Here is a 24,388-nt window from a genome sequence, read left to right on the forward strand (position 1 = left end):
CACTTTGTTCAGTCCTATGTGAAATTGAATTCCTGGGTATTCCAAATCCTGCAACGGCTTGAGGTGACTCTTCCTGAAGTTGATCACCTAGCCCAGATGCTGTGGTAACTGTACTGCTTGATGAACAGACTGACGTCCCTTTGACTCCGAAGGAGCTCTGATCAACCATTCATCTAGATATGGGTGAACCAGAACACCCAGGGTGCAAAAATGGGCCGAAGCCACCATCACTGTGGTGAAGGTTTTTGGGTGCTGTTGCCAACCCAAAGGGCATTGCCACGAACTGGAAATGTTGCCCCAAGACATGGAACCTAAGATACTTCCGGTGATTCAGAAAAAAATGGGAATGCGGAGATATGCCTCCTTCAGATTCAGGGAGGCTAGGAACTCCCCTGGCGCCACCAATGCTATCACTGCCTTGAGGTCTAGAATCATTCTGCAATTGTCAGAGCCTTACCTTGGAATGATAAAGTATATTGAGTATCTCCCAGAGCCCAAGTCTCGCTCTAGTATGGGTTCCATGGTTGCAATGTTGAGTAATCTGTGCACCATGGCCTGCATCCAAACCGCCTTCTCGGGATGGCCCACTGAGGAATCCAGAAATTACTCATTCAGGGGACATAGAAACTCCAGTTTGTAGTCATCCTGAGAACCTCCAAGACCCAGTAGTTGGAGGTAATGGTCTGCCACTCTGTTAGAAAAGCCAGCAACCGCCCCCTGATTTTCGCAGGGGAGGGGACAATGGACTGGCATCAAAATTTCTTCTATGCAGGAGTTGCTGGATGACTCCCCATGGAAGGCTGTTGTCGAGACCTGCTGAAGTGCGGTCTGGCAGACGAAGAAAACTGCAGGCCCAAGGCAGGACCCGAATATGGCCGAGATCACCTAATGGGACGAAAATGAGCAAGCCCGAACTTCTGGCACGGCGTGATCTATTCACAGCCAGTGACTTGCAGGGCAGGATTAATTCGTCCAGGGCCTCTAGGCTACTCAGTGACATCAGCCCATCAGCCAATCACTGAGCAGTGCGGGACCAGGCAGGAAGCGCAAAGGTCGTGCTCCTGCATCACGCCGCAATGTTACCAAAGCCAGCCGTCCAGGCAGGAGAGTGCACTGGACAACTGCAACTTTAAAAAGGTACTGGGAGGGGATGTATTTGCTCCATAAGATGCACCCACTTTTCTACCCCCTTTTGGGGGGTGGAAAAAGTGTGTCTTATGGAATGAAAAATATGGAATCTGTTAGTGGTAGTTGGAATCAATTGGTCGCGAACAGGCAGTTCTATGTATGTAAAGTGCTAGTGCAACACCATTAAAAACTCCTGAAGCCATGAAACACAAGTCTTCCCCCAGAGTTTTGCAACAAACGTGCTTCCTCAGGAGGAGGAACTCTTCTTATGGCTCCATTTGCACAACCCATCCAAACTGAAGAAGCTCAGCTGATGAAATAACTGGAAAAATTTCTCCCTTAGTGTATACCTTTATAAAAGCTTACCTGCCCAAGAGACATTCTAGGTCCATGTTTTACCTTGTGCTCATAGTTGAGCTGAAAAAGAGTTTCCCTCGGAAGGATATGAAAATCTACATTGTGTTAAGTACAAAACAGTTATTTCAGAAAAAGAAATTGAATCTGGGTTCTATTCATTCAATATCAACTTCTTCATAATTTGCCCTTGTTCAAAAATGTACTTGAGAGGGCTCTGAACCTCTTGCTGGACATAACTGCTCTAGTATTAGAGCAGTATATACATTTTTTATATAAATAAAAGATAAATATCTGAAACATGGGAAAAAAGGGGGGGAAGATAAAGAACATATGGTATATCTAGTTTGTACTATCATAAAATATATACATAGAGATATTATTTATTTAATTTTATACCTGAAGAAGGTTCTACCTTCAGAAGAATATTAGAAACTGGGGGAGTAAGGGGGCTATGCCTTCATGCATCTAGCAGTCATCTTATCTGTTTGGCCACCTTTTGGGCACTTATTCATTATTGAAACCGATCTAGCCTCAAACATCCAAGTTTTGCCCTGGACTATTTCTGCAATGTTCCATTATTGCAGAAAAACGTCGAAATCATAAGTCCACCCTAATCTAGCCCATAACATGCTCCCTACACACCCCCTTGAGATTTAGATGCACTTCAAACAAACAGCATAGAAAACCGTCTATAAATGTATTTTGAAAATGGCAATTTGGACATTTTACCAAATAAAACATCTAAATGCCACTTTATGCTACCTTTTGTACATTTTTCTCTTTTGAAAATGAGCCCCAAAGACTATGACAATGGAGCAGGAATAGTTAGATAATTACTCCCAATCTGAATGTAGCAGAAAACTGTAATACATTCAAGGCAGGATGTACAATACTCCGAAAACATGGTAAAAAATATCATGTTGGGAGCAATTGTCTTTTACAGGGCTTTGCACACACAAATAGCATGCAAATCATATGCATGCTATTTGTGTGGAGCAGCCCCTTAAACTGTGCCTGGCACCTGCTCATAAGAGCAATCGCTAGGTACAACTCCTCCTCCAGTCATCTGATCACAGCTCCAGAGCCAGCAAGGGAAGCCCTGATCAACTAATCATGGCTAATCAGCAGGGGAAGCCCAAATCAGCTGGGGTTCCGGAGCTGACAGGGGCGAATCAGCTAAGCCAGCAGCCACGACTCTCCCCTCTTCTGGCTCTCAGTTGATCATGGCTCCAAAGCTGCCATCAGCTGACCAGAGGGAGAAAATGGTGGGTGAAGTGGGTTTTTGTTTTTTTTAAATTGTTTTTGTTTTGGGGAGGTTGCAGCTGCTGTGCATGTGCTGTTTGAGTGCACAACACATGCACAACAGCTGTTGGAAAAATTTCCCTGTAAAAGGGGGTGTTCCCTTTAGAGTATTATAAAGAGTAATACATTTGCATTTAATCCTCAGTGGTTGCTATGAAGATCGGTAGCAGCCAAGGAGAACCCTTTTGAACATCCAGAGGAGAGCTTCCATGCCAGTATGACTTCTTTAATGAGTCTTACTGGCATAGAAAGCTTTTGAGCATCGAGGCCTTAGACCAGGGGTGTCAAAGTCCTTCCTCGAGGGCCGGAATCCAGTCGGGTTTTCTGGATTTCCCCAATGAATATGCATTGAAAGCAGTGCATGCAAATAGATCTCATGCAGATTCATTGGGGAAATCCTGAAAACCCGACTGGATTCTGGCCCTCGAGGACCGACTTTGACACCTGTGCCTTAGACAGAGCAGGGGCTACAAGAAAAAAGAGGAGCTGACCATTTTCCCGGTGCTGAAAAGAAGGCGAGAATTCTTTGGAAGCAATCCTGGCCACACGGGCCTCCTCCTGAGCTTTCTGTGCTGCTGTGCTGGCTGCCTCCGCCTTGGCTCGTGAGAGGGTTGTCCTGTAGGAAACAGAGAGGAAGAGGCACTGGGTTATCTGGCCTGGGCAGCAGATTCCAGTCAGGTGGAAAACAGTGGCAAGAAAGTTCAGGGGTTTCACCTGTTATTGGTCTATATAGCAACTACTCATTGAAGAGTGGAGCTGAGAGGATAAGAGTAGACTATATCATACCAACCTGCCACCTTCTAACCTCCTTTTTTCAACCTGGAAGCTCCTTAGGACTTAACTCTGAGGACAGAAAGCGAACATTCAACACCCTTTTCATGTAAGTCACTACAAGAGCCTGAAATGCCCTTCCAACATCCATAAGAACAGAACTGAATTACTGCACCTTCAGGAAAAGACTAAAAACATACCTATTTGATAAATTTTTTCATCTCAGTAACTTTGCCTCTCCATGACAATGTAACAGACCTCCTCAACGTGATGTAACTACTTCCCTTCTTGCAATAATATAACCTTCCTCTATAATATATTGTAACTTTTCCCTTATTGTAACAATGTAAGCTTCCTCTACAACGTGATGTAACCTTTTTCCCGTGATGATGCATGGGCCTCTTGTAAATCACCTTGAACCTGTACTGGATAAGTGTGCTTAAGAAATCTTGATTAGATTAGATAATAAAGATTTTACTACAATTATTCCTATTTTCAGTATGTGGTTAAGGAACATCACAGTACCAACTAGCATGCCTTAACCTGCTGGGTGCTGGCTGATTGATTTCTAGATTCAAGATTCTCTCTCTCAACATCTTTTGAATATCCCACCAATAACATTAAATCCTAAAATATGAGTTCATAGTAAGGAACAGAATAGTTGCCTCATTCTTTCTATTGAGGGAAGGGGTTCTTTCCATTTAATGAGATTAATGAGATTTAATTAGATTAATGAGAGATTCAAACATTTTAGGTGTATGTTGCATAAGTCTATCACTATAAGTCTACAGCTGGGCAGAATGGGGATGGGATGAGATAATAAAGTGCAGAGCTGAGAGGTAGAGAGACTTCAGCAGCCTGCATGAACTGTTTAATTTCAAACAGACCCTGCTGAGAGCCAAATCCGCTTGGGCTTCCTTTGCAGCAGGACCCAAGTCTCTATGCCTAATTAGCAAACAAACAGCATGAGCGTCTGAAAAAAGGCTGCTTGACTCTGTGCAGTTTAAGCCCCCTGTCAGCCCAGTCGGATATGCCAGGCTTTTTACTCTTTAGCCCTGACACCCCGTTTCACACTCAACCAGCTGTGGCCAAGTAGAGAGTGGTATATACAAGGTTGCAGCTTTATTAATTGATTAACCTATATACAAGTATGTACACAAACCATACCCAGCCTGCCTCTCCTAGATATTATTTATTTATTCAGTTTTCTATACTGTTCTCCCAGGGGAGCTCAGAACAGTTTATATGAATTTATGCAGGTACTCAAGCATTTTTTCCTAGAAATATCTAAAAATATCATTGCAGAATAACCACATAAAGCCTGGTTGGATTACCTGGAGCAGAGCTGACAGTGGGTCATCTTCTGTGACTCATGTCTAACGTGACCATTTATTTTTTTTTCTCAAAAGGGACATCTACTAATTTTAAGGTAATAGTATGTGTATTCAAGAAAACGTATATTTTTTTCTTTTCTTTTTTTTTAAATTTATCAACTTTTTCAAATTTACAATGCACATGGAATACAATACACTTAGTTAATACATAATAATAAAGCACTGTGTTTAATTGCCAAACTTATAACAAAAACTTTCAAAGTTTAAATTAAATGCTAGCGACAGCTGATACATAAATCCACAGAGACTGCAGCTATCGCAAATATCAGCTGAAACACCCAGATAATAGCGCCGCTAAAGGGCAGGACACTCTTGCTTACGTTCAGAGAACCCTTTGTTAAAAAGGACCCTACTTTTACAAAAAAAGAACCCACTGAGCTTCCTAGCTGAGCTTATTGTGGCGGAAAAATTTAACACCGGCAGCCACTCACACTGGAATCAACTTATAAACCAGGGTGCTGAGGCTGAAACACATAGAAACATAACGGCAGATAAAGGCCAAATGGCCTGTTTGGGCCGCCGCGGGAGCGGACTGCTGGGCATGATGGACCTATGGTCTGACCCGGCGGAGGCACTGCTTATGTTCTTATCTAGTCTCCTTAATGACCAATGCTACTCACGAGCTCCATAATGACCAACGCTACTCTTGGGACCTTAACTGGCAACCACCAATCATGTACTCGCTTACACACTAAGGGCCTGTTTTACAAAGCCGCACTAGCGGCTGCAGTGCGGTAACAACCCTGAAGCCCATAGAGATTTAAAGGGCTTCAGGACTGTTGCTGCAGCCGCTAGTGGAGCAAAACTTTAGTACTGTTCTGTTCTGTTAGTACAGCGAATACTGTCCTAAATCTATGCTATGCCATGTAATATCTTCTATGAATGCCGCAAATACTTCTAAGCTATGTCTGCCAAAAATGTCTTCCAATAATTTTGTCCTTTCTGTACTGTGAATATACCTTTGTAACCCATTCTGGGCTCCTTTGGGAGGACGGGCTAAATAAATGAATGAGTACAATGTCAGCGTCTATGAGACAAACTTGGTTTTTTTTGTTACATAGAGCTTTTTGGACCCCAGTTAGATTACAAAAATTAAATAGTTCCTTGTCTAATAGATGCTGGCATTGTAATCTGGATGTAGGGACTTTGGATCATCTTTTGTTTCACTGTCCCCATATCTTAGCCTTTTGGAACTCAATCTGGGATCAAATAAATTGTTTATTGGAAAACCATGTAGCGTTATCTTATGATACTGTGATATTTGGAATGTCTATGAGAAAAAAGAGTCAGATATCATTGTATAATAATAAATTTTTAATGATTATGACTGGAGTTGCCATCCAACATATTACTAATAACTGGAAAGATCATAGTAAACTTAATTTTAATTTTTGGTGGAACTCAGTATGTCACATATATAGAATGGAAAGATTATTAGCGGTACAGAAGGGAAATTATAAAAATTTTATTAAAATATGGGAGCCATTAACATCTTTTTGTCATGATTAAATGCCATTTTTCTATTAATTATACACCACTTAGTATTGGGTGGGGGGAGGGTTTCAAGTATATTATCTTATAATGATTTATGGGCTTTGAGGGAGGGTGGGGGGGGGTTACATTTGTATTTATAGGATATAATGATAAGATGTTCAAGTGATTAAATTAATTGTGTTTATTATGAATTTCTGTACACTTGATGAAAGTTTAAAAATGAATAAAGAATTAAAAAAATAAATAAAAAAAATAAATGAATGAGTATGTAAATAACCATTATCTCTTTCTCTCTCCGAGAGATCCCACGTGCCTATCCCAAGCCCTCTTGAATTCAGACACAATGGACAATTTAATACATCGTTAGCTAATCTTGCTGCATGCATACATAAAAGTCCTTACAGTGTAAGCACTTACTTTTTGCTTTTGAGGTGAAACGCTCTCCCAACACCAAAAAATGGTAACAGCCTGTGGCTAAATTCAACTGAGGAGTGAGCAAGTGAGCTAGCAGGCTTCTAACCAACTTGCATGTGTATTGCACATGCTGTCATCGCCGCGCTACCTTTGGATTTTTCGCGCCTTTTTTGAAATTTTTAAGTGGGTTGCTCTCTTTCTGAAAATGGGACATTTCCGCGTCCCAAAGCTGTGCTTGGGGACAATGGGATAGGCTACCTAAAAACAGGATGGTCCCATTCAAAATGGGACATATGGTCACGTTACCCATTTCCCATGTGACCCATCACACCTTTGACCCACGACCCATGGTGCATTTTCCCAGCTCCAGACACAGTGTCAGCAAATAAGGCTACAACTGATGAATATAGGCTTCTTGCTAACTGGCACTGCCAAATTAGTTCCAATTCTGACAGCAATGGTGAAAGTTCTCTTCTTGGGGTTTTGTTTTGTTTTTAAATTATTATATATTTTTTATTTTATGACTACTGTATGCAATTTCCATGCATTCATAAACAGCAGAAAGACGCACATTGCAATTGTAATACTCACAGTATATCTATGTGCGAGTTGTGTGTCATTCGACTATGACTGCAATAACAAAGACTATTACATGTACTGACTGCCCGTGTCATTCACTGTTCCAAAATCACTTGATCAGCTTACTTTTGTACCCATCAAGCATGATCAAAATAGCCTCAACAGTTTCAAGACACATGCTACTGCATTGTGACGTAATGATGTGTCGAGCATTGAATGAGCTGAAGTGTCTTCCACATTCAGCTGGCAACTCAAATCAATCATGTAGGCCACCCAGCCAAAAATCTGCTCACCGTTTGTGGTTTTAACCAATCTGAATGTTTTCCAACATTCGGCTTTACCATCTGCATTTTCTTTCAGAACTACTACTTATTTCTATAGCGATATAAGACATACACAGCAATATAAATCAAAACATAGAAGAGACAGTCCCTACTCAAAAGAGCTTACAATCTAGTCAAGACAGACGACAAGAAGGTGCATCAATATAATGTTCTCAGGTGAGGGAATTATAGAGGGAATAAGACAGAAATTGGTGCTTAGGTGGGTTGGAGTTTGGAATTGAAAGCAGCTTTAAAGAAGTGGGCTTTGAGTCTGGGTTTGAATGCTTCCAGAGACTGAGATTGATGTACCAAGTCAGGCAGTTTGTTCCAGGCATAGAGTGCAGCAAAGTAGAAAGAACAGAATCTGGAGTTGGCTGTAGAGAACATAAGAATTGCCGCTGCTGGGTCAGACCAGTGGCCCATCATGCCCAGCAGTCCACTTACACCGCGGCCCTTGGGTCAAAGACCAGTGCCCTAACTGAGACTAGCCTTACCTCCGTACATTCTGGTTCAGCAGGAACTTGTCTAACTTTGTCTTGAATCCCTGAAGGGTGTTTTCCCTTATAACAGCCTCCGGAAGAGCGTTCCAGTTTTCTACCACTCTCTGGGTGAAGAAGAATTTCCTTATGTTCATACGGAATCCATCCCCTTTTAACTTTCGAGAGTGCCCTCTCATTCTCTCTACCTTGGAGAGGGTGAACAACCTATCTTTATCTACTAAATCTAATCCCTTCATTATCTTGAACGTTTCGATCATGTCCCCTCTCAGTCTCCTCTTTTCAAGGGAGAAGAGGCCCAGTTTCTCCAATCTCTCACTGTACAGCAACTCCTCCAGCCCCTTAACCATTTTGGTTGGATCATTTCGAGTAGCACTATGTCCTTCATCATGTACGGCGACCAGTGCTGGACGCAGTGCTCCAGGTGAGGGCTTACCATGGCCTGGTAAAGCGGCATGATAACCCTCTCTGATCTGTTCGTGATCCCCTTCTTAATCATCCCTAGCATTCTGTTTGCCCTTTTCGCCGCCGCCGCACATTGCATGGACAGCTTCATCGACTTGTCAACCAGTACTTCCAAGTCTCTTTCCTGGGAGGTTTCTCCAAGTACCGCACCGGACATCCTGTATTCGTGTATAAGATTTTTGTTACCAACATGCATCACCTTACACTTATCAATGTTAAACCTCATTTGCCATGCCGCAACCCATTTCTCGAGCGTGTTTATGTCACATTGCAGGTCTTCGCAATCCTCCTGTCTTCACTACTCTGAATAACTTTGTATCATCTGCAAATTTAATCACCTCACTCATCGTACCAATTTCCAGGTCATTTATAAATATGTTGATGAGCACAAGTCCAAGCCCCGAACCCTGCGGCACTCAACTCGTGACGCTTTTCCAGTCTGAGTATTGTCCATTTACCCCCACTCTCTGTTTCCTATCTGCCATCCAGTTTTAAATCCATGTATTTCATCCTCGATTTCATAGCTCACAATTTTTTGAAGTAGTCATTCATGTGGAACCCTGTCGAATGCCTTCTGAAAATCCAGATATACAATGTCACTTATATACATTGTCTATCTGCCTGTTTACTACCTCGAAGAAGTGCAAGTTCATCAAGCAAGATCTTCCTTTGCTGAAGCCGTGCTGGCTGGTCCTCATCAGATCATGTCTGTCAAAGTGATCAATGATGCAGTCCTTTATCAGCGTCTCTACCACCTTTCCCGGTAACGAGGTCAGACACACCGGTCTGTAGTTTCCCAGATCTCCCCTCAAACCTTTCTTGAAGATAGGCATAACATTCGCCACCTTCCAGTCTTCCGGAATCCTTTCCAATTTGATCGACAGATTGGCTATTAGTTGAAGCAGTTCATCTATAGCCCCATTCAGTTCCTTGATTACCCTTGGATGGATGCCATCTGGTCCTGGGGATTTATCGTTTTTAAGTCTATCAATCTGCCTGCATACCTCTTCTAGACTGATCATCAACCCTGTCAGTTTCCCGTCTTTGTTTCCTGCATCTAGCCTATCGGCTTCCGGTATGTTGTGTATATCCTCTTCGGTAAATACAGACGCAAAAAATGTGTTCAGTTTGTTGGTGATGGCTTTGTCCTCCTTTAGCACTCCCTTTATTCCATGGTCATTCAACGGCCCCACCGCTTCCTTTGCGGGTCATTTCCCCTTAATATAGCGAAAGAATGGCTTGAAGTTTTTTGCCTCCTTGTCTATTTTTTCCTTGTAGTCTCTTTTGGCCCTTCTTACCAAGGCACCTGCTTTGATGTTGTTTGTGCTTTTTCCAGTTTTCATCCATTTTTGACCTTTTCCATTCCTTAAATGAAGTCTTCTTGTCTCTGTTCGCTTCCTTCACCGCTATATTGAGCCACGCCGGTTCCTTGTTCTTCTTCCTCTTGATATATATAGATTTTGAGCCTCAGTGACTGTGTCCTTAAAAAGGGATCATGCCTGCTCTAGCGTTTTTACAGTGCTTATCCTCTTCTTAATCTTTTTCCCCACCATGAGTCTCATCCCTTCGTAATTCCCTTTTCGGAAGTTCAGTGCCGTGGCCATCATTCTGGATCGATGTTTTGCCCCCGTGTCCAGGTTGAAGTGGATCATATTGTGATCACTGCTTCCCAGCATCCCTTCTACTTCTACACCTTGTGCCAGTCCTCATAGTCCATTTAGAATTAAGTCCAGAATTGCATTTTCTCTTGTATTTTCCTTGACAAGTTGTTCCAGGAAGCAATCGCCTACAGCATACCGGAACTTGGTCTCCCTACCACAGCTGGAGGTGCCTAGGTTACATTCTATCCCCGGATAATTGAAGTCACCCACAATAACTGCGTTGCCTCCCTTGCAGTTACGTTTAATCTCGTCTGTCATTTCTCCATCAATTTGGACAACAAAGATAAAGACAACATTTAATAATTGTAAGCAATAAATGTATATGAATTTGAAAGCTTTTCTAAAAATGAATATAGTGTATGCACACTTTCAAACCTATTTATAATAAGTGACATTAAGCACTATTTGTTCAGTCTCACTGTGGTGGAAGTCCCAGCTGGCCTTCACTAATGCTGTCTTGTTCTCCCCCCTCCCCCCTACCTTCCCTCTTGCTTGGATGACAGGACCAGTAACATCCTGTGATCAGATTTGGGAAAGTGCTACTTGAGACCCACTTATATAATTTGCTATGGGGCTCAGGAACAGCTGTTTCCTTGTGGATATGTTCTGCTCTCTCATCACAGATGCTTGGACTCATTTTATGGGTGGGAGGCCTAAGATGATTTTTATGTCAGTCACAATGTGCTTTTAAAATGTGCATCTGGTTTTTAATATGATAAAGCAAGTCTCATCAACCTCATTTTAGTACATGGGAGATAAAAACCAAGTGTGCCAAGAAGAGATGTGTCCCCACTACAGCTGAGTTGCTGATCCTTTCCTAGGATGCTGAAGAGACCTCATTCTGCAAATACTGCATGCATGAGGAGCAAAAGCTGGAATCTAATTTACATATTGTACCATAATTAGCATCTGGAGGAGGGAGAAGCATCATGTCTCTAACCATCTGTCATTTTTAATAAAGTTACTGTGGCCACTATAGAAGAAGATTAAGAGTGGAAGGGAGGTGTTTTCTTCATCTGCCCACAGCAGTACCTTCCTCCATGCATCCCTTCTGAAAGCTCCCAACCCTGCCTTAGCTGCTCTCTGCCTTCCTATAGATAGCAGAATCCAGCTGCAAGATTTTGGAGAGCTCTTGAACACATTTGTTTTCATTTCTTCTCTAGCTCACTTCTCTGGGGAAAGTGACAAGTACTGAGATCAGTAACACACAAACCTGGAATGCCTCCCAGTTCACAAAACATTTTTTTTAAATACAGTTGAAAATCAGCATTTTCAAACAGAATATGCTGGTTGCCCTTTTCACTAGATTTTCTCCTTCAGAAGATTATGTTCAAATATATTTTATTAAATTTCCAACTACAATGCATGTAAACATTCAAAAACAGTCAGCAGAGTCAACCACTAGAACAGAAATCTTTTTGTGGAACGTATTTGGAGTATCACTATCACGCACTCTCCACTGGTCCTGTTTGGCACTGTTCCCCATTATTATCCCCGCAAACGTGGAGTTGCTGCTTTTCTCAAATGGACAGTGCTTATTGCCCTGAAATGTATTTTACTTCAATGGCTTGCTGGGGAAGCGCCTGATTATTGTCTGTGGAGGTGCCGGATGATTACTCTTCTGATGTGGGAGCGTCAGGATGTGAGGAATTTCTCCTCGCCCACAAGTCGCCTTTTCCAGTACACCTGGGAGCCCTTTTGGTCTACTATGACACCAGTGGCCCGTAGCCGCTTACTTAACTGTTGATACCTCTTTCTATTGTTTTGTTCTGGTTTTGTTCTGCAGTCCGATACTGGATGGAAGGAGGACCTAGGGTGGGTTGGGGTGGGGTAGGGAGCTGGGGGGTTTGATGGGGGGGTTGTTATCTGTTGTGGGTTTCTTGAAAATGTTTTGGGCTTGGTTTGCCTTTTGTGTGTATTGCTACCTGTTTCATTTCTCTTGTTGAGCTCAATAAATATATTTGAACATAAATACACACTTGATTAACTCTCATATAACACATCAAATATAACATTTCATTACATATTTATATTCTATAATATCTTGAATATTATGTAATACACCTAATATCTAAACAATTATTATTAAATAGAAACCCTCCCATCCCCATCCGTAACAGAATTTCATACAAATATAGTGAGACTATTGATATATTCATATGCATTATGAGATAAATAAAAATAATACCCACCCTTATCCCTTCTATCAAATATCTTACTTTGGGAAAATGTTATCATTCATTACAAAAGTCTGTTAATGGTCTCCAAATTTTCTGAAATTTACCAAAATAACCGCACTATTCCTACGTCGGGGCTAGACAGCTTCCTACATGGCCCCGAGACTCCATCTTCATCTTATCACAACCCCCCCCCCAAAAAAAATATATATACCTCCAACATGTTAGCCGCCATATCTGCCCTCCTGGAATAACACAGGGCAGAGAGAGAGAAGACAGCGGGAAGGAGAGATTCAGAAAGAAGGGTGCTGCTGGACAGGGGGGAGGTAAAAGGAAGGGAGAAAGACTACTGCTGGACAGGGGGAGCAGAGAAGGGGTGCTGAAATACAGGCAGGCAGGGGGAAGGGAGAGAGACAGAAAGAAAGACAGACAGGGGGAGACAGAAAGAAAGAAAGATGGGGGAGACAGAAAAAAAGAAAGACAGATAGACAGGGGGAGAGAGACAGAAAGAAAGACAGACAGGGGGCAGAGAGAGAAAGAAAGAAACACAGATAAACAGGTTGCCAGGGAGAAAGACAGACAGAAAAAAGGGGGCAGGGAGAGAGAAAGAAAGACAGACATACAGAAAGAAAGAAAAACTTAAGTCTACACATCTATTCTAGCACTCGTTAATGTAACAGACTATAAAAACTAGTTGTATTTAATATACCGCCTGAAAACCTAAGCGATTTACATAAAAACAAACTTTTATACAACGAACATAATCTAAAACTTCAATGGATATCACAAGATACAGAAGGAAAAAATGAGAAAAGGATACATCGTACAAAATAAAAGGATGGGGGGAGGGTAATACCAGGAGGTAGGACATACAGAGAAGCCCTAAGAATGAAACTCTAAGGAACAGGGGTTGCTTTAAACGTGGAAAGCATCTTGAAATAGAAAGGTTTGTAGGCCTGATTTAAATTTGGAAATACAGTGTTCTTGTCTTAGATAAAGAGGGAGTGAATTCCAAAGGGATGGTGCAACAACTGATAAGATGGTTTTAGGAGAGGTATCATAAACTATTTGGCGCATAGAGGGTATAGCAAGAATAGACTGTTGGGTTGACTGAAGCTGTCTTGCAGCAATATAGGGGGGTCAGAAATCTATCAATAAAGACTGGAGAATGGGTGGATTGAACCTTAAATGTAAGGAATAATGTTTTAAATGTTTTCCTGTGAGCTATTGGCAACCAGTATGTGCCTTTTTTGAGAAGGGTCACGTGATAGCACAGTTACTTACCATAGCAGGTGTTATCCAGGGACAGCAGGCAGCTATTCTCACATATGGGTGACGTCATCGACGGAGCCCTGATGCAGAAGCCTCGCAAGCAGATTTGCTTGTAGAAACTAGAAGTTTCGAGTCAGCCGCACCGCGCATGCGCGAGTGCCTTCCCGCCCAGCACAGGGCACGTCTCCTCAGTTCAGATAGCTAGCAGAGAAGCCAACCAGGGGAGGTGGGTGGGTTGTGAGAATAGCTGCCTGCTGTCCCTGGACAACACCTGTTATGGTAACTAACAGTGCTTTATCCCAGGACAAGCAGGCAGCCTGTTCTCACATATGGGTGATTTCCAAGCTAACCAGAATGGGATGGTGGGAGTGTTGGCAATTTAGGAAAATAAATTTTGTAATACTGTCTGGCCAAAATGGCCATCCCATCTGGAGAAAACATACAGACAATAGTGAGAAGTGAAAGTATGAACCGAGGACCAAGTAGCAGCCTTGCAAATTTCCTCAATAGGTGTAGATCTGAGGAAAGCTACCAAAGCTGCCATTGCTCTGACCTTATGGGTTGTGACTCTACTCTGTAAGGGTAATCCAGCCTGGACATAGCAGAAAGAGATACAAGCAGCCATCCAGTTGAAGATGGTACGCTTAGAAATAGGATGTCCCAACTTATTTGGATCGAAGGAGACAAAAAGTTGAGGAGCAGTTCTGTGCGGTTTGGTGCGTTCCAAATAGAAGTCCAGAGTATGAATAGCTGATTCTCCAGGATGAGAATGAGGCTTTGGAAAAAACACTGGAAGAATAATGGATTGGTTGAGATGAAATTCCGAAACCACTTTAGATAGGAATTTAGGATGAGTTCGGAGAATCACCTTCTCATGATGGAACACAGTGAAAGGTGGATCAGCAACTAAAGCTTGCAGCTCACTGACTCTTCGAGCAGAAGTGAGGGAAATGAGAAACACCACTTTCCAAGTGAGATACTTCAGATGAGCTGTAGACATTGGTTCAAATGGAGGCTTCATCAATTGAGTAAGAACAACATTGAGGTCCCAAACCAGTGGAGGCGGTTTGAGAGGAGGTTTGACATTGAAAAGTACTTTCATGAATCTGGAAACCATCGGATGAGCAGAAAGGGGTTTTCCTTCAATAGGCTGATAGAAAGAGGCAATTGCACTGAGATGGACTCGGATCGATGTAGACTTGAGGCCAGAGGTGGATAAGTGCAAAAGGTAGTCTAAAACAGAAGATAAGGAGGAATGTTGAGGCTCCTTATCGTGAGAAAAACACCACGTAGAAAATCTAGTCCATTTTTGGTGATAGCATTGTCTAGTGGTAGGCTTCCTAGAAGCCTCTAAAATGTCTCTTACAGATTGAGAAAACTGAAGAGAAGTTATGTTGAGAGGTACCAAGCTGTCAGGTGTAAAGACTGCAGGTTGGGATGAAGCAGAGATCCCTAACTCTGTGTAAGCAGAGATGGAAAAACTGGTAGAAGGTATGCTCCCTGCTGCTGAGTTGAAGGAGAAGGGAGTACCAAGGTTGTCTCGGCCACCGAGGAGCAATCAGAATCATGGTAGCATGGTCGTTCTTCATCTTGACAAGAATCTTGACAATGAGAGGGAATGCATACAGAAAGAGATTCATTCATTCCAGAAGAAAATCATCTGCCTCGAGGCGATGAGGAGAATAGATCCTGGAGCAGAACTGAGGCAGTTTGTGGTTGTGGGGAGCTGCAAAGAGCTGCAAATCTATCTGAGGCGCTCCCCACTGTGAAAAAATGTGATGAAGAGGCAAGGAATGGAGTGTCCATTCATGAGGTTGCAGAAGACGACTCAAATTTTTCGCCCCTTGGATGTAGACAGCTTTGAGGAAGGTGTTGTGGCCATTACAGAATCAGGAGCATGCTTGCTGTTACCACAGCAGCAAGGATTTCTTATACCCTGCTCCCGGGTGAGATGTGCTAGCACCTATATGATAGGAGGAAAGGGGGGATGGGACTTGATATACCACCTTTCTGTGGTTACCTTCAAAGTGGTTTACATATTATATACATGTACTTATTTTGTACTTGGGGCAATGGAGGGTTAAGTGACTTCCCCTGGTTCTCAGGCTGCTGCCTAACCATTAGGCTACACTTTGCCCAACCCTACCAATGGCCCAGGCCCTAGATATAAATAATGCACAAGACATTTTAAAATGGAAAGAAACCTCTAGAAGAAATGCTAATGATCTGAGGGTCAAAGAAGAAAGACTCAGAAGTGACACTGCGAAAAGGAAAAATGAATGGAGCTGCTGGGCAGGCCTGGTGCCTTTTATCTGTTACATATACTGAGTATAAGAAAAGCTTCACTCAGCTTTCAAATCTAAAAAGACACAAAATAATTCACACTGAATATAAACCACATACATGTACTGAGTGCAATAAAAGCTTCACTTGGCTTTCAGATCTACAATTTCACCAGAGGATCCACATGGGAGACAAACCAATCTTGGACTGTATGAAAAGGCTGCAACTAATCAGACCCTTCTTCTACAATCATGGTGCAAAAGGAGATTATGTACTTTACTATCATGGTGCAAAAGGAGATTATGTACTTACCGTATATACTCGAATATAAGTCAAGACCCCATTTCCCCCCCCAAAGGAGGAAAATTAGTTGACTCGAATATAAGACAGGGGCTTAATATTCAAGTGCCATGCCCTGCCAGGATCTGCACCCAGTGTCCCTTCCCTCACACCCTCCCCTGCCAGGTTCTGCACTTAACCCCCCCTCCCTGCCAGGCTCTGCACCCTGTCCCACCTTCCTTCCCTGTACTCTCTAAAAAGAGCTCGAGCAGCCTATCAAGGAGCGGTGCAGGGCCGGCTGGGAGCATGAAAAGCTCGCTCCTGCTTGCCAGCCCGGGTGCTCCGCTGATTACTAGCATCGAAATTGGTAGTAGTAGTTCAGCGCGGGATACTCGGACTACCAGGGAAAAGGTACGCGAGGGAGGGAGGGTGGTAATTGTTAGTGTTGGCTGGGACAGGAGACAGGAGGGATCTCTCCTGTCATGGCCTAACAGCAGGCCTGCAGAAGTCCTGGAGGGTGTCAGGTGGTCATTGGGGGATGATCTGAATATAGGACGAGACCTCCATTTTGGGGCAATTTTTTTGGCCCAAAAATCTCATCCTATATTTGAGTATATACAGTACCTTGGTAAAGCTTTTTTCCAGTAGATAGGGTTATTTCCTCTACTCGCATGGGCTGCAGAAGAGTCTTAGGGCTAGATTCACTAAAGATAGCGACTCAATCGCTGTTGGCCGATTCTCTGGCCGATTCTCCAACAGCGATTGATTCACTATCAAGTATGCATGCAAACCCAACCGATTCAATTGCACAGTGAATGACTGAGACATGCGCACAGTCTTAACAGCAGTGACAGGGAAAGCAACCTCCTGTCACTGCTGTTAGGGCTTCTGCCATACCATACCATGCCCCCCCCGTGCTGGCACCCCGGAAACACCGCCACAGCTCCGGAAACACTGTTACCCCTCCAAACCCCCCCCCCAAAAAAAGATGGCAGGTGGGATGCCCACTCCCTCCTGCCACTCCTGCTTCCCTCCCCCCCCCAAACCAAGAAAAAATGGCAGGAAGGATTCCCATTTCTTCCTGCCACTGGACGCTCCCGCTAACCCTGAAAACAAGAAAAAATGGCAGGAGGGATGCCCATTCCTTCCTGCCACCGAATGCTCCTCCCGAAACCAAGAAAAAATGGCAAGAGGGATGCTCATTTGTTCCTGCCACTGGATGCTCCCGCTCTCCCCGAACCAAGAGAAAAAATGGCAGGAGGGATGCCCACTCCCTTCTGCCACCTGCCACTCCTGCCACTCCTGCTTCCCTCCCCCCTCCCCCCCCCGAACCAAGAAAAAATGGCAGGAAGGATTCCCATTCCTTCCTGCCACTGGACGCTCCCGCTAACCCTGAAAACAAGAAAAAATGGCAGGAGGGATGCCCATTCCTTCCTGCCACCAAACGCTCCTCCCGAAACCAAGAAAAATTGGCAGGAGGGATGCCCACTCCCTCCTGCCACCGGATGTCCCCCTCCCCCTCCAGGCCCCATGCCAAGTGTCACTCCTTGTGTGTATGACTAGCAAGTTAGTTATTTTTTCCAAAGGCCTGGGTGAAAAGCCAAGTTTTCACCTGCTTCCTGAAGTAGAGATAATCTTGGGTTAAGTGAAGCCTTTCAGAGAGTACATTCCAGAGTATGAGGGCTACTCCAGAGAAGGTTCACTGATGGGCAGTGGCGTAATAATGGGGGTGCGGTCTGCTCCAGACACGGTGTTCCTAAGGGCGCAGCGGCACTTATCTTCTTCTCTGCCCCCCACTTGACCCCACTCCTCTCCTTGCCGCTCATGCCCCTTGCCTTTTTGGTGATCTCTCTGATGTCACTTCCGGGACCCGCACCTAGGAAGTGACATCAAAGGGGGTACGGGGAAAGGGAAGGGATGCGAGTGCGACAGGCGCCACTGCCCCAGGCACCCCTCACCCTTACTACGCCACTGCCGACGGGTATTATATTGTGTGATGTCCTTCAGAGAGTGACTCTGAAGGTGTGTAGAGGGAGATCCTGTTCTTCAAGTACTCTGGGCCATTCCCTTTGAGTATCTTGAAAATCAGACATAGAGTTTTAAATTTAGCTCTGCATTGTACTGGTAGCCAGTGAAGTTTTTGCAAAAATGGTGTGATATGGTCACACTGCTTACATAAAAATGTAAAATGGCAGTTTCACTTTTGAAAAAAAAGTACGCCTGTGGCTTTAATTTAGATAATGACTTGCTGAAGATGCTTAGGGAAGTGGAAGGCCTGCCACCCTCTACTGTTGGATTCACTACCCATTTCCGAGTAAGACCCTGCCAATGCCGTTCCAAATATCCTCCTCTCTACTGTATCGTTTCAGCTTTTATTTAAAGTGCTGTTCATGCGCTGAAGGGAAAGCTTTGTTACTCAAAGCCCAACTTCACCAGGCCCAGACAGCTCTTCTGAAAAGCACCAATTAGGCTGCTTGTGTTAAAAGCATATAATTATTCTGTTCATGTTCTTTCTGAGACACTTTCTCCACTTTCTGAGCATAGCTGGCAGAAACCTTTCCTTCTGTTTTATGTTTCTTTCTTAAAGGTTTACTCAAGACCTCCAATGCAGACTAGATGCCACCAGCCACACCAGTATCCTCTGGAGCCACTTAACCTCCTTTTTGCTCAAAGTTTTAAAACTCTTTGGGAGTCAAATTCCTGTTACCTAATGATTTAAATTGTGGCGTGCTGAGGACACATACAACTCCATAAATAATAACATTAAAAGGGGTAGGGCAAGGCCAATGTGATGGGAAAGGGGTCAACCCAAGATACCCTTTGTTTATTAAGAAGCTTAATATTTAACTAGATCCAAAGAGCAGGACAGGTGTATAGACTGAATCACGCATGGGAGAGTAACAGTATGGGGTAACCATGCATACAGATTTATTTTTCCAAGAACAAGCAAGCCTTCCTATTTTCACATCTGGGTGATGTCATCCAGCAGGGAGCTTGCTAGCTAAAACTGTGCAGAAGCTTCCAGCAACTCTATACTGGGCATATGCAGGTGCCTTCCCATCCAACATGCAAGCACTGGTGCCTTAGTCTGTGTTTTTCTACAGTCCATAGAAGACGTGTTTTGAGTGTTCTCTCTCTGAGATTCCACGTGCAATTTTTGTTCCTTCCCTTGTATTTTCTTTACAATTTATTGTTTTCAAATTAGTTTCTCCCTTTCCTGTGTATTTTTGTAGTTTTATGCAGTTCTTTTAAGTTTTATTTCTTTTTCACTGAGTTACACCAGGCCCTCAACCTCAATTTCAGCATATTCTTTTTTACTTCATAATTAAGGAATTTAGCTGCTTCAAGAGGTGCACCCACTGCCATGAGGAGATCTCAGTAATAGACACTCACAATTGGTGCATCTGTTGTCTTGAACCTGTCATTGACTCCTAATTGCTGGTTTTGTGTGGGAGGTGTCTTCAGCCATCTCATTTATGTTAGAAATGGAGAGAACCTAGGCCTGAGATGTTGGATGTCTTGGACTATTAGTTTCCTTTCAAGGACACACTGAAGAAAAACTGGGAATTGGGAAACTCCCTTCCCAGTGCAGATCACATCTAAGACGGCAGTTACACAGTACCATATCCAAAAAGCTCCCAAGTTTGAGAGGGTTCAGTCAGAGCCAGATTAAAGGGTAGGCCCAGTAAGCACGTGCCTCGGGCCCGAGGTGGTCAGGGGAGCCAGATGTGCTGCTCCAGGGGACCTCAAGGTCTGGCATCTCCCACCTATTTCTCAGCATGAATTGGTCCCTCCACTGCACTGGCTGAAAAGACAACTGCCTCAAATATTTCTCTCTGCCTCCTCTGAAGTTGTGTCAGGGGAAGGGGCCAGAACGTAGCAGAGAGAAAGTTCTAAGCCAGCCAGTCAGTCCGAATCACCTCCCTGGATAAAGTTGTGTGGTTGCTTGTTTTTCTTTATTACCATCTTATCTCAGGCTTCGGTAATAGTACTACAGCTCCCATAAGGCTACTCCTCCCCTGAGTTTTGGCATACGATGTAGGCCTGCACGCATTGGTTTTTCCTTGAACTATGTACCCTCATTGAATGTGCAAGTCCAGCTCCATTTTGCAAAACATTACGTTGCATGCTGCAAGTTGCAGAGTGTTAGAGCTGGTTCTAGTAGTGCCATCACCAGGGTCTGATGAGCACAGCCCTAGGAAAATGCAGCATGTGGCCAAGATCCTGACAGAGAATAAAACAGTGCTGAGATGAAGTGAGGGCTGTAGTCTTCACTTTAAGAGGATGATTCTACAAACAGTCCCGATTGTAGGCAGCAGTAGGCATCTTACCGCTTTCTGGCAGCCAATTGGGAAGCATATTTTTAGAAAAAAAACCTCTCTGAGGCAGGAAGCCTACACTAGAATAAGTTAAATAGCACCAGTCCCAGTATAGACCCCTGCAGCACTCCACTCCACTATTGAGAAAAATGACCATTTAATCCTATCCTCTGTTTTCTATCTGATAACCAATTTCTAATCCACAACTGAACTTTGCCACCTATCCCATGACTCTCTAATTGTTTCAGGAGCCTCTCATGAGGAACTTTGTTAAAAGCTTTCTGAAAATCTAGATACACTAAATCAACCTGCTCACCTTTATCCACAAGTTTATTCACACCTTCAAAGAAGTCAAGCAAATTGGAGAGGCAAGATTTCCCTTGGCTGAACCCATGCTGACTCCGTCTCATTAAATCATGTTTGTCTACATGTTCCACAATTTTATTTTTTATAATTGTTTCCACCATTTTGCCCAGCATTGTAATTTCCCATCTCCTCTGGAGCCCTTTTTAAAAATCGGTATTACACTGGCCACCCTCCAATCTTCAGGTATTACAGACGATTTTAGTGACAGGTTACAGATCACTAACAGCACGTTAGCAATTTCATGTTTGAGTTCTTATAGTACCCTGGGATTTAAACCATCCGGTCCAGGTGATTTATCACTTTTTAACTTGTCAATTTGGCTTAGTACATCTTCCAGATTCACCGAGATTTCTTTCAGTTTCTCCGCATCATCACCCTTGGAAAACCATTTCCGGTTCAGGTAGATCTTACATCTTCTGTAAAGACTAAAGCAAAGAATTCATTTAGGGGTCCTTTTACTAAGGCGTGCTAGCCATTTTAGCATGCGCTATAACGGCTAGCGCGCCTTAGCAAAAGGACCCCTTAGTCTCTCCACTATGGCCTTATCCTCCCCGAGCTCCCCTTTTGCTCCTTGATTATCCACAGATTCCCTCACAGGTTTTCTGCTTCTGATATACCTAAAAAATTGTTATGAGTTTTTGCCTCTTTTGCAAGTTACTAAACTAAAAAAAAACATGGAATAGAAAGTAAAAAACGCAAAGCGGGAAGTCAACAAAAAACTGAATGGAGTTCAGTGAAAACAAACTTCTTCACTCTGCGGAAAACAAAGAACTGAGAGGCTCATGCTGGCGTCGGGCACTTGTGCATGCGCAGTGTGGGCAATTGCAAAGTTTTTCAACTTAAAGTGACAGTTCACTTGTCAAACTGTCTGTGCCGGACTCCATGGATGACGTCGCCCAAATGCGAAAATATGCTGCCTGCATCCTAGGATAACTGAAGATCCGAAAGCAGAAAAGACAAGCTCCTACTGTCTCGCTTATAGGAAGACAACTAGAAGTCAGAGGGCAGTCCTGAGCTAACAGGAGAGGATCAAAAATATGTAAATGAAGCTTTCTATAAGAGACTACTCACTTGTCCAGGAATAGAGTGGGATTGTACATGAATTTTGAGTTTATCCCATTTTTCAAGCAGGTCTGTTCATTGCTTTCACCAGACGAAGCAATATAGAAGACAGAGAGGGACATTTTCAATAAGATGTCTAAGTCCAACTTTGGACGTTTTGAGAAAAAGGTCCAAAAACTGGGTGGAGATAATGTCCATTTTCAAACCCCCAACATATCTTTAAAAAAAAAAAAAATGGCCCAGCTAGACCTCTAATTTTGCCATATGCTTTGCAGTCCCGTATTGATTACCTCTTGGTGTCACGGAGCTTGTTCACTGCTGTGCAGCGTGCTGAAATTGGACCTTATACAATTTCTGACCATGACTGGGTGTAGTTGAACTAGTTGGGTCATAGCTTATCACTGGTCTTACCCTTTATGGGTACAAAAGAACCTGGGTTTCTGTGAGGTTTTGGCTGCTAGGTGGCAATATTATTCATTTCACAATCAGAGCCATGTTGCTGACCCAGTTCTTTATTGGGAAGCTGCAAAAGCGGTATTGAGAGGGGAAATTATTGGTTATGCTGCCCATGTTTGAAAGATGAGAGAGAAGCAAATCCTGGGGTTGATGCAACAATTGCAGGCCGCACAGCAGAAATGTGGCCATAGGCCAAATCCAGTTAATAAACAATCCTTGCTCTTTGCAGGCCACTTTGTATGAACGGTTGCATCAACGCGCAGTAAAGACTATGGCAAAAGAGTGGTAAGATGTTGGCCAGATTAGTTTCGCATAGGGAGGGGAAAATGAAAATCTTGATCCTGAACCCTGTGGGGAGGATCACTTAGTGGGTGATGAAGGGATTTGTGATACCTTTCATGACTTTTATGAACATCTTTATGCCTTCCCACCCAATTCAGGTTTACCCGAAGGTTTATATTTTGATAACTTGGAGCTTCCTTGTCTTTCTCACTCCCAGGTGGAAGCTCTTAATATTCTCATCACAGTTTAGGAGGTAGAATTCGCTATTGGACAGAGCCCGTGTTTAAAGGCCTCAAGCTTGGACAGATTCTGAGCTGAATTTTATAAGCTTTTGAAAGGGCATATAGTCCCCTCGCCAACAAAGATGTTTAATGTAATGGTTAACAATAGAGAAAGTAGTAGGAATGAACATAAGCACCTGCATCAGGGATCACTGTTTTTCACAGTTGCTTGGACATACGAACCTTATACCTTGTTGGATTGGATTAATGCATCAACAAAGAAGGCGTTTTGCTTTGTGAATTCCAATTTATAGTAACCCCTGATGCAGGCGCTTATGTTCGCCGAAATGTAGTACTGTTGGGTCCATGTTACTGTACATCCTGGATTAAAATAAGCAAGACTTTATTCATACCACTGGCTCTAGTGGATTGCTCATTGTCCATTCCCACTGCTTTCTCTATTGTTCGGTGTTTGTGGGATCTTGTCCTGTTGGACTCTTCTTGTGGTGCTTGTAATGTAATGGTTAACGCAGAATCCATGCCTGACCATCTTAATGTTGCCCAAATAATTGTGCTCCCAAAACTGGGAAAAGATCCTACACAATCTAACTCTTATCAACCTATTTCATTGCTCAATTTTGAGGAAAAATTATTAGCAAAGGTTTTGGCTAATCAGCTAGCCAAGGTATTGCCCAAGATCTTGCACGAAGCACAGGTTGACTTCATTCACGATGGGTCTACCGCCAAGAACCTGCAAAAGATTCTGACATCCTTGGAATATAGGGCGTATCTGGGGATTCCATCCATGTTGATAAGCTTTAACGCAGAGAAAGTGTTCGATCATGTTTGTTAGGATTATCTTTATGCTGCCTTAAAGAACTATGGGTTTACTGGGTGCTTTGTCAGCACTTAAGGCACTCTATTCTTTTCCAAGAGCAGTCCTTTATGTCAATGATATTCGTTCTTTGCTGTTTCAGATTTTTGAGGTACATGACAAGGTTTTCCTCTGTCACCTTTGCTTTTTGTTTTGTCCCTTGATCCCTTTATTTGGAATATTTATGCTAACCCTCACATCCGGGGAGTTCAGATTGAATCCCACTGTTTTAAGCTTGCCACTTTTTGCTGATGATAATCTAGTATATCTTACGGAATCCTGTCAGTCATGGGCTGCTTTGATGGAGAATATCTCAGAATATAGTGATTTTGCAGGGCTCCATTTAAACTTAACTAAATCTGAAGCATTGGCATCCTCGGAGAAGTTAGTTCGGACCTTCCTTTCTACTTCA

At 43.2% G+C, this 24,388-nt stretch overlaps 1 protein-coding gene across 1 annotated transcript in view; it reads right to left on the bottom strand.

The window, feature by feature from the left end:
• JPH3 (junctophilin 3) overlaps positions 1-24,388 on the bottom strand; it is a 234,027-nt gene that overhangs the window by 72,390 nt on the left and 137,249 nt on the right. Inside the window, exon 3 of the mRNA XM_033941680.1 lies at positions 3,279-3,403. Within this exon, the coding sequence (XP_033797571.1) occupies positions 3,279-3,403 (125 nt within the window). The remainder of the gene's footprint in view (positions 1-3,278; positions 3,404-24,388) is intronic.

Source organism: Geotrypetes seraphini, chromosome 4, assembly GCF_902459505.1.
Source record: "Geotrypetes seraphini chromosome 4, aGeoSer1.1, whole genome shotgun sequence".
NCBI classification, from domain to species: domain Eukaryota; kingdom Metazoa; phylum Chordata; class Amphibia; order Gymnophiona; family Dermophiidae; genus Geotrypetes; species Geotrypetes seraphini.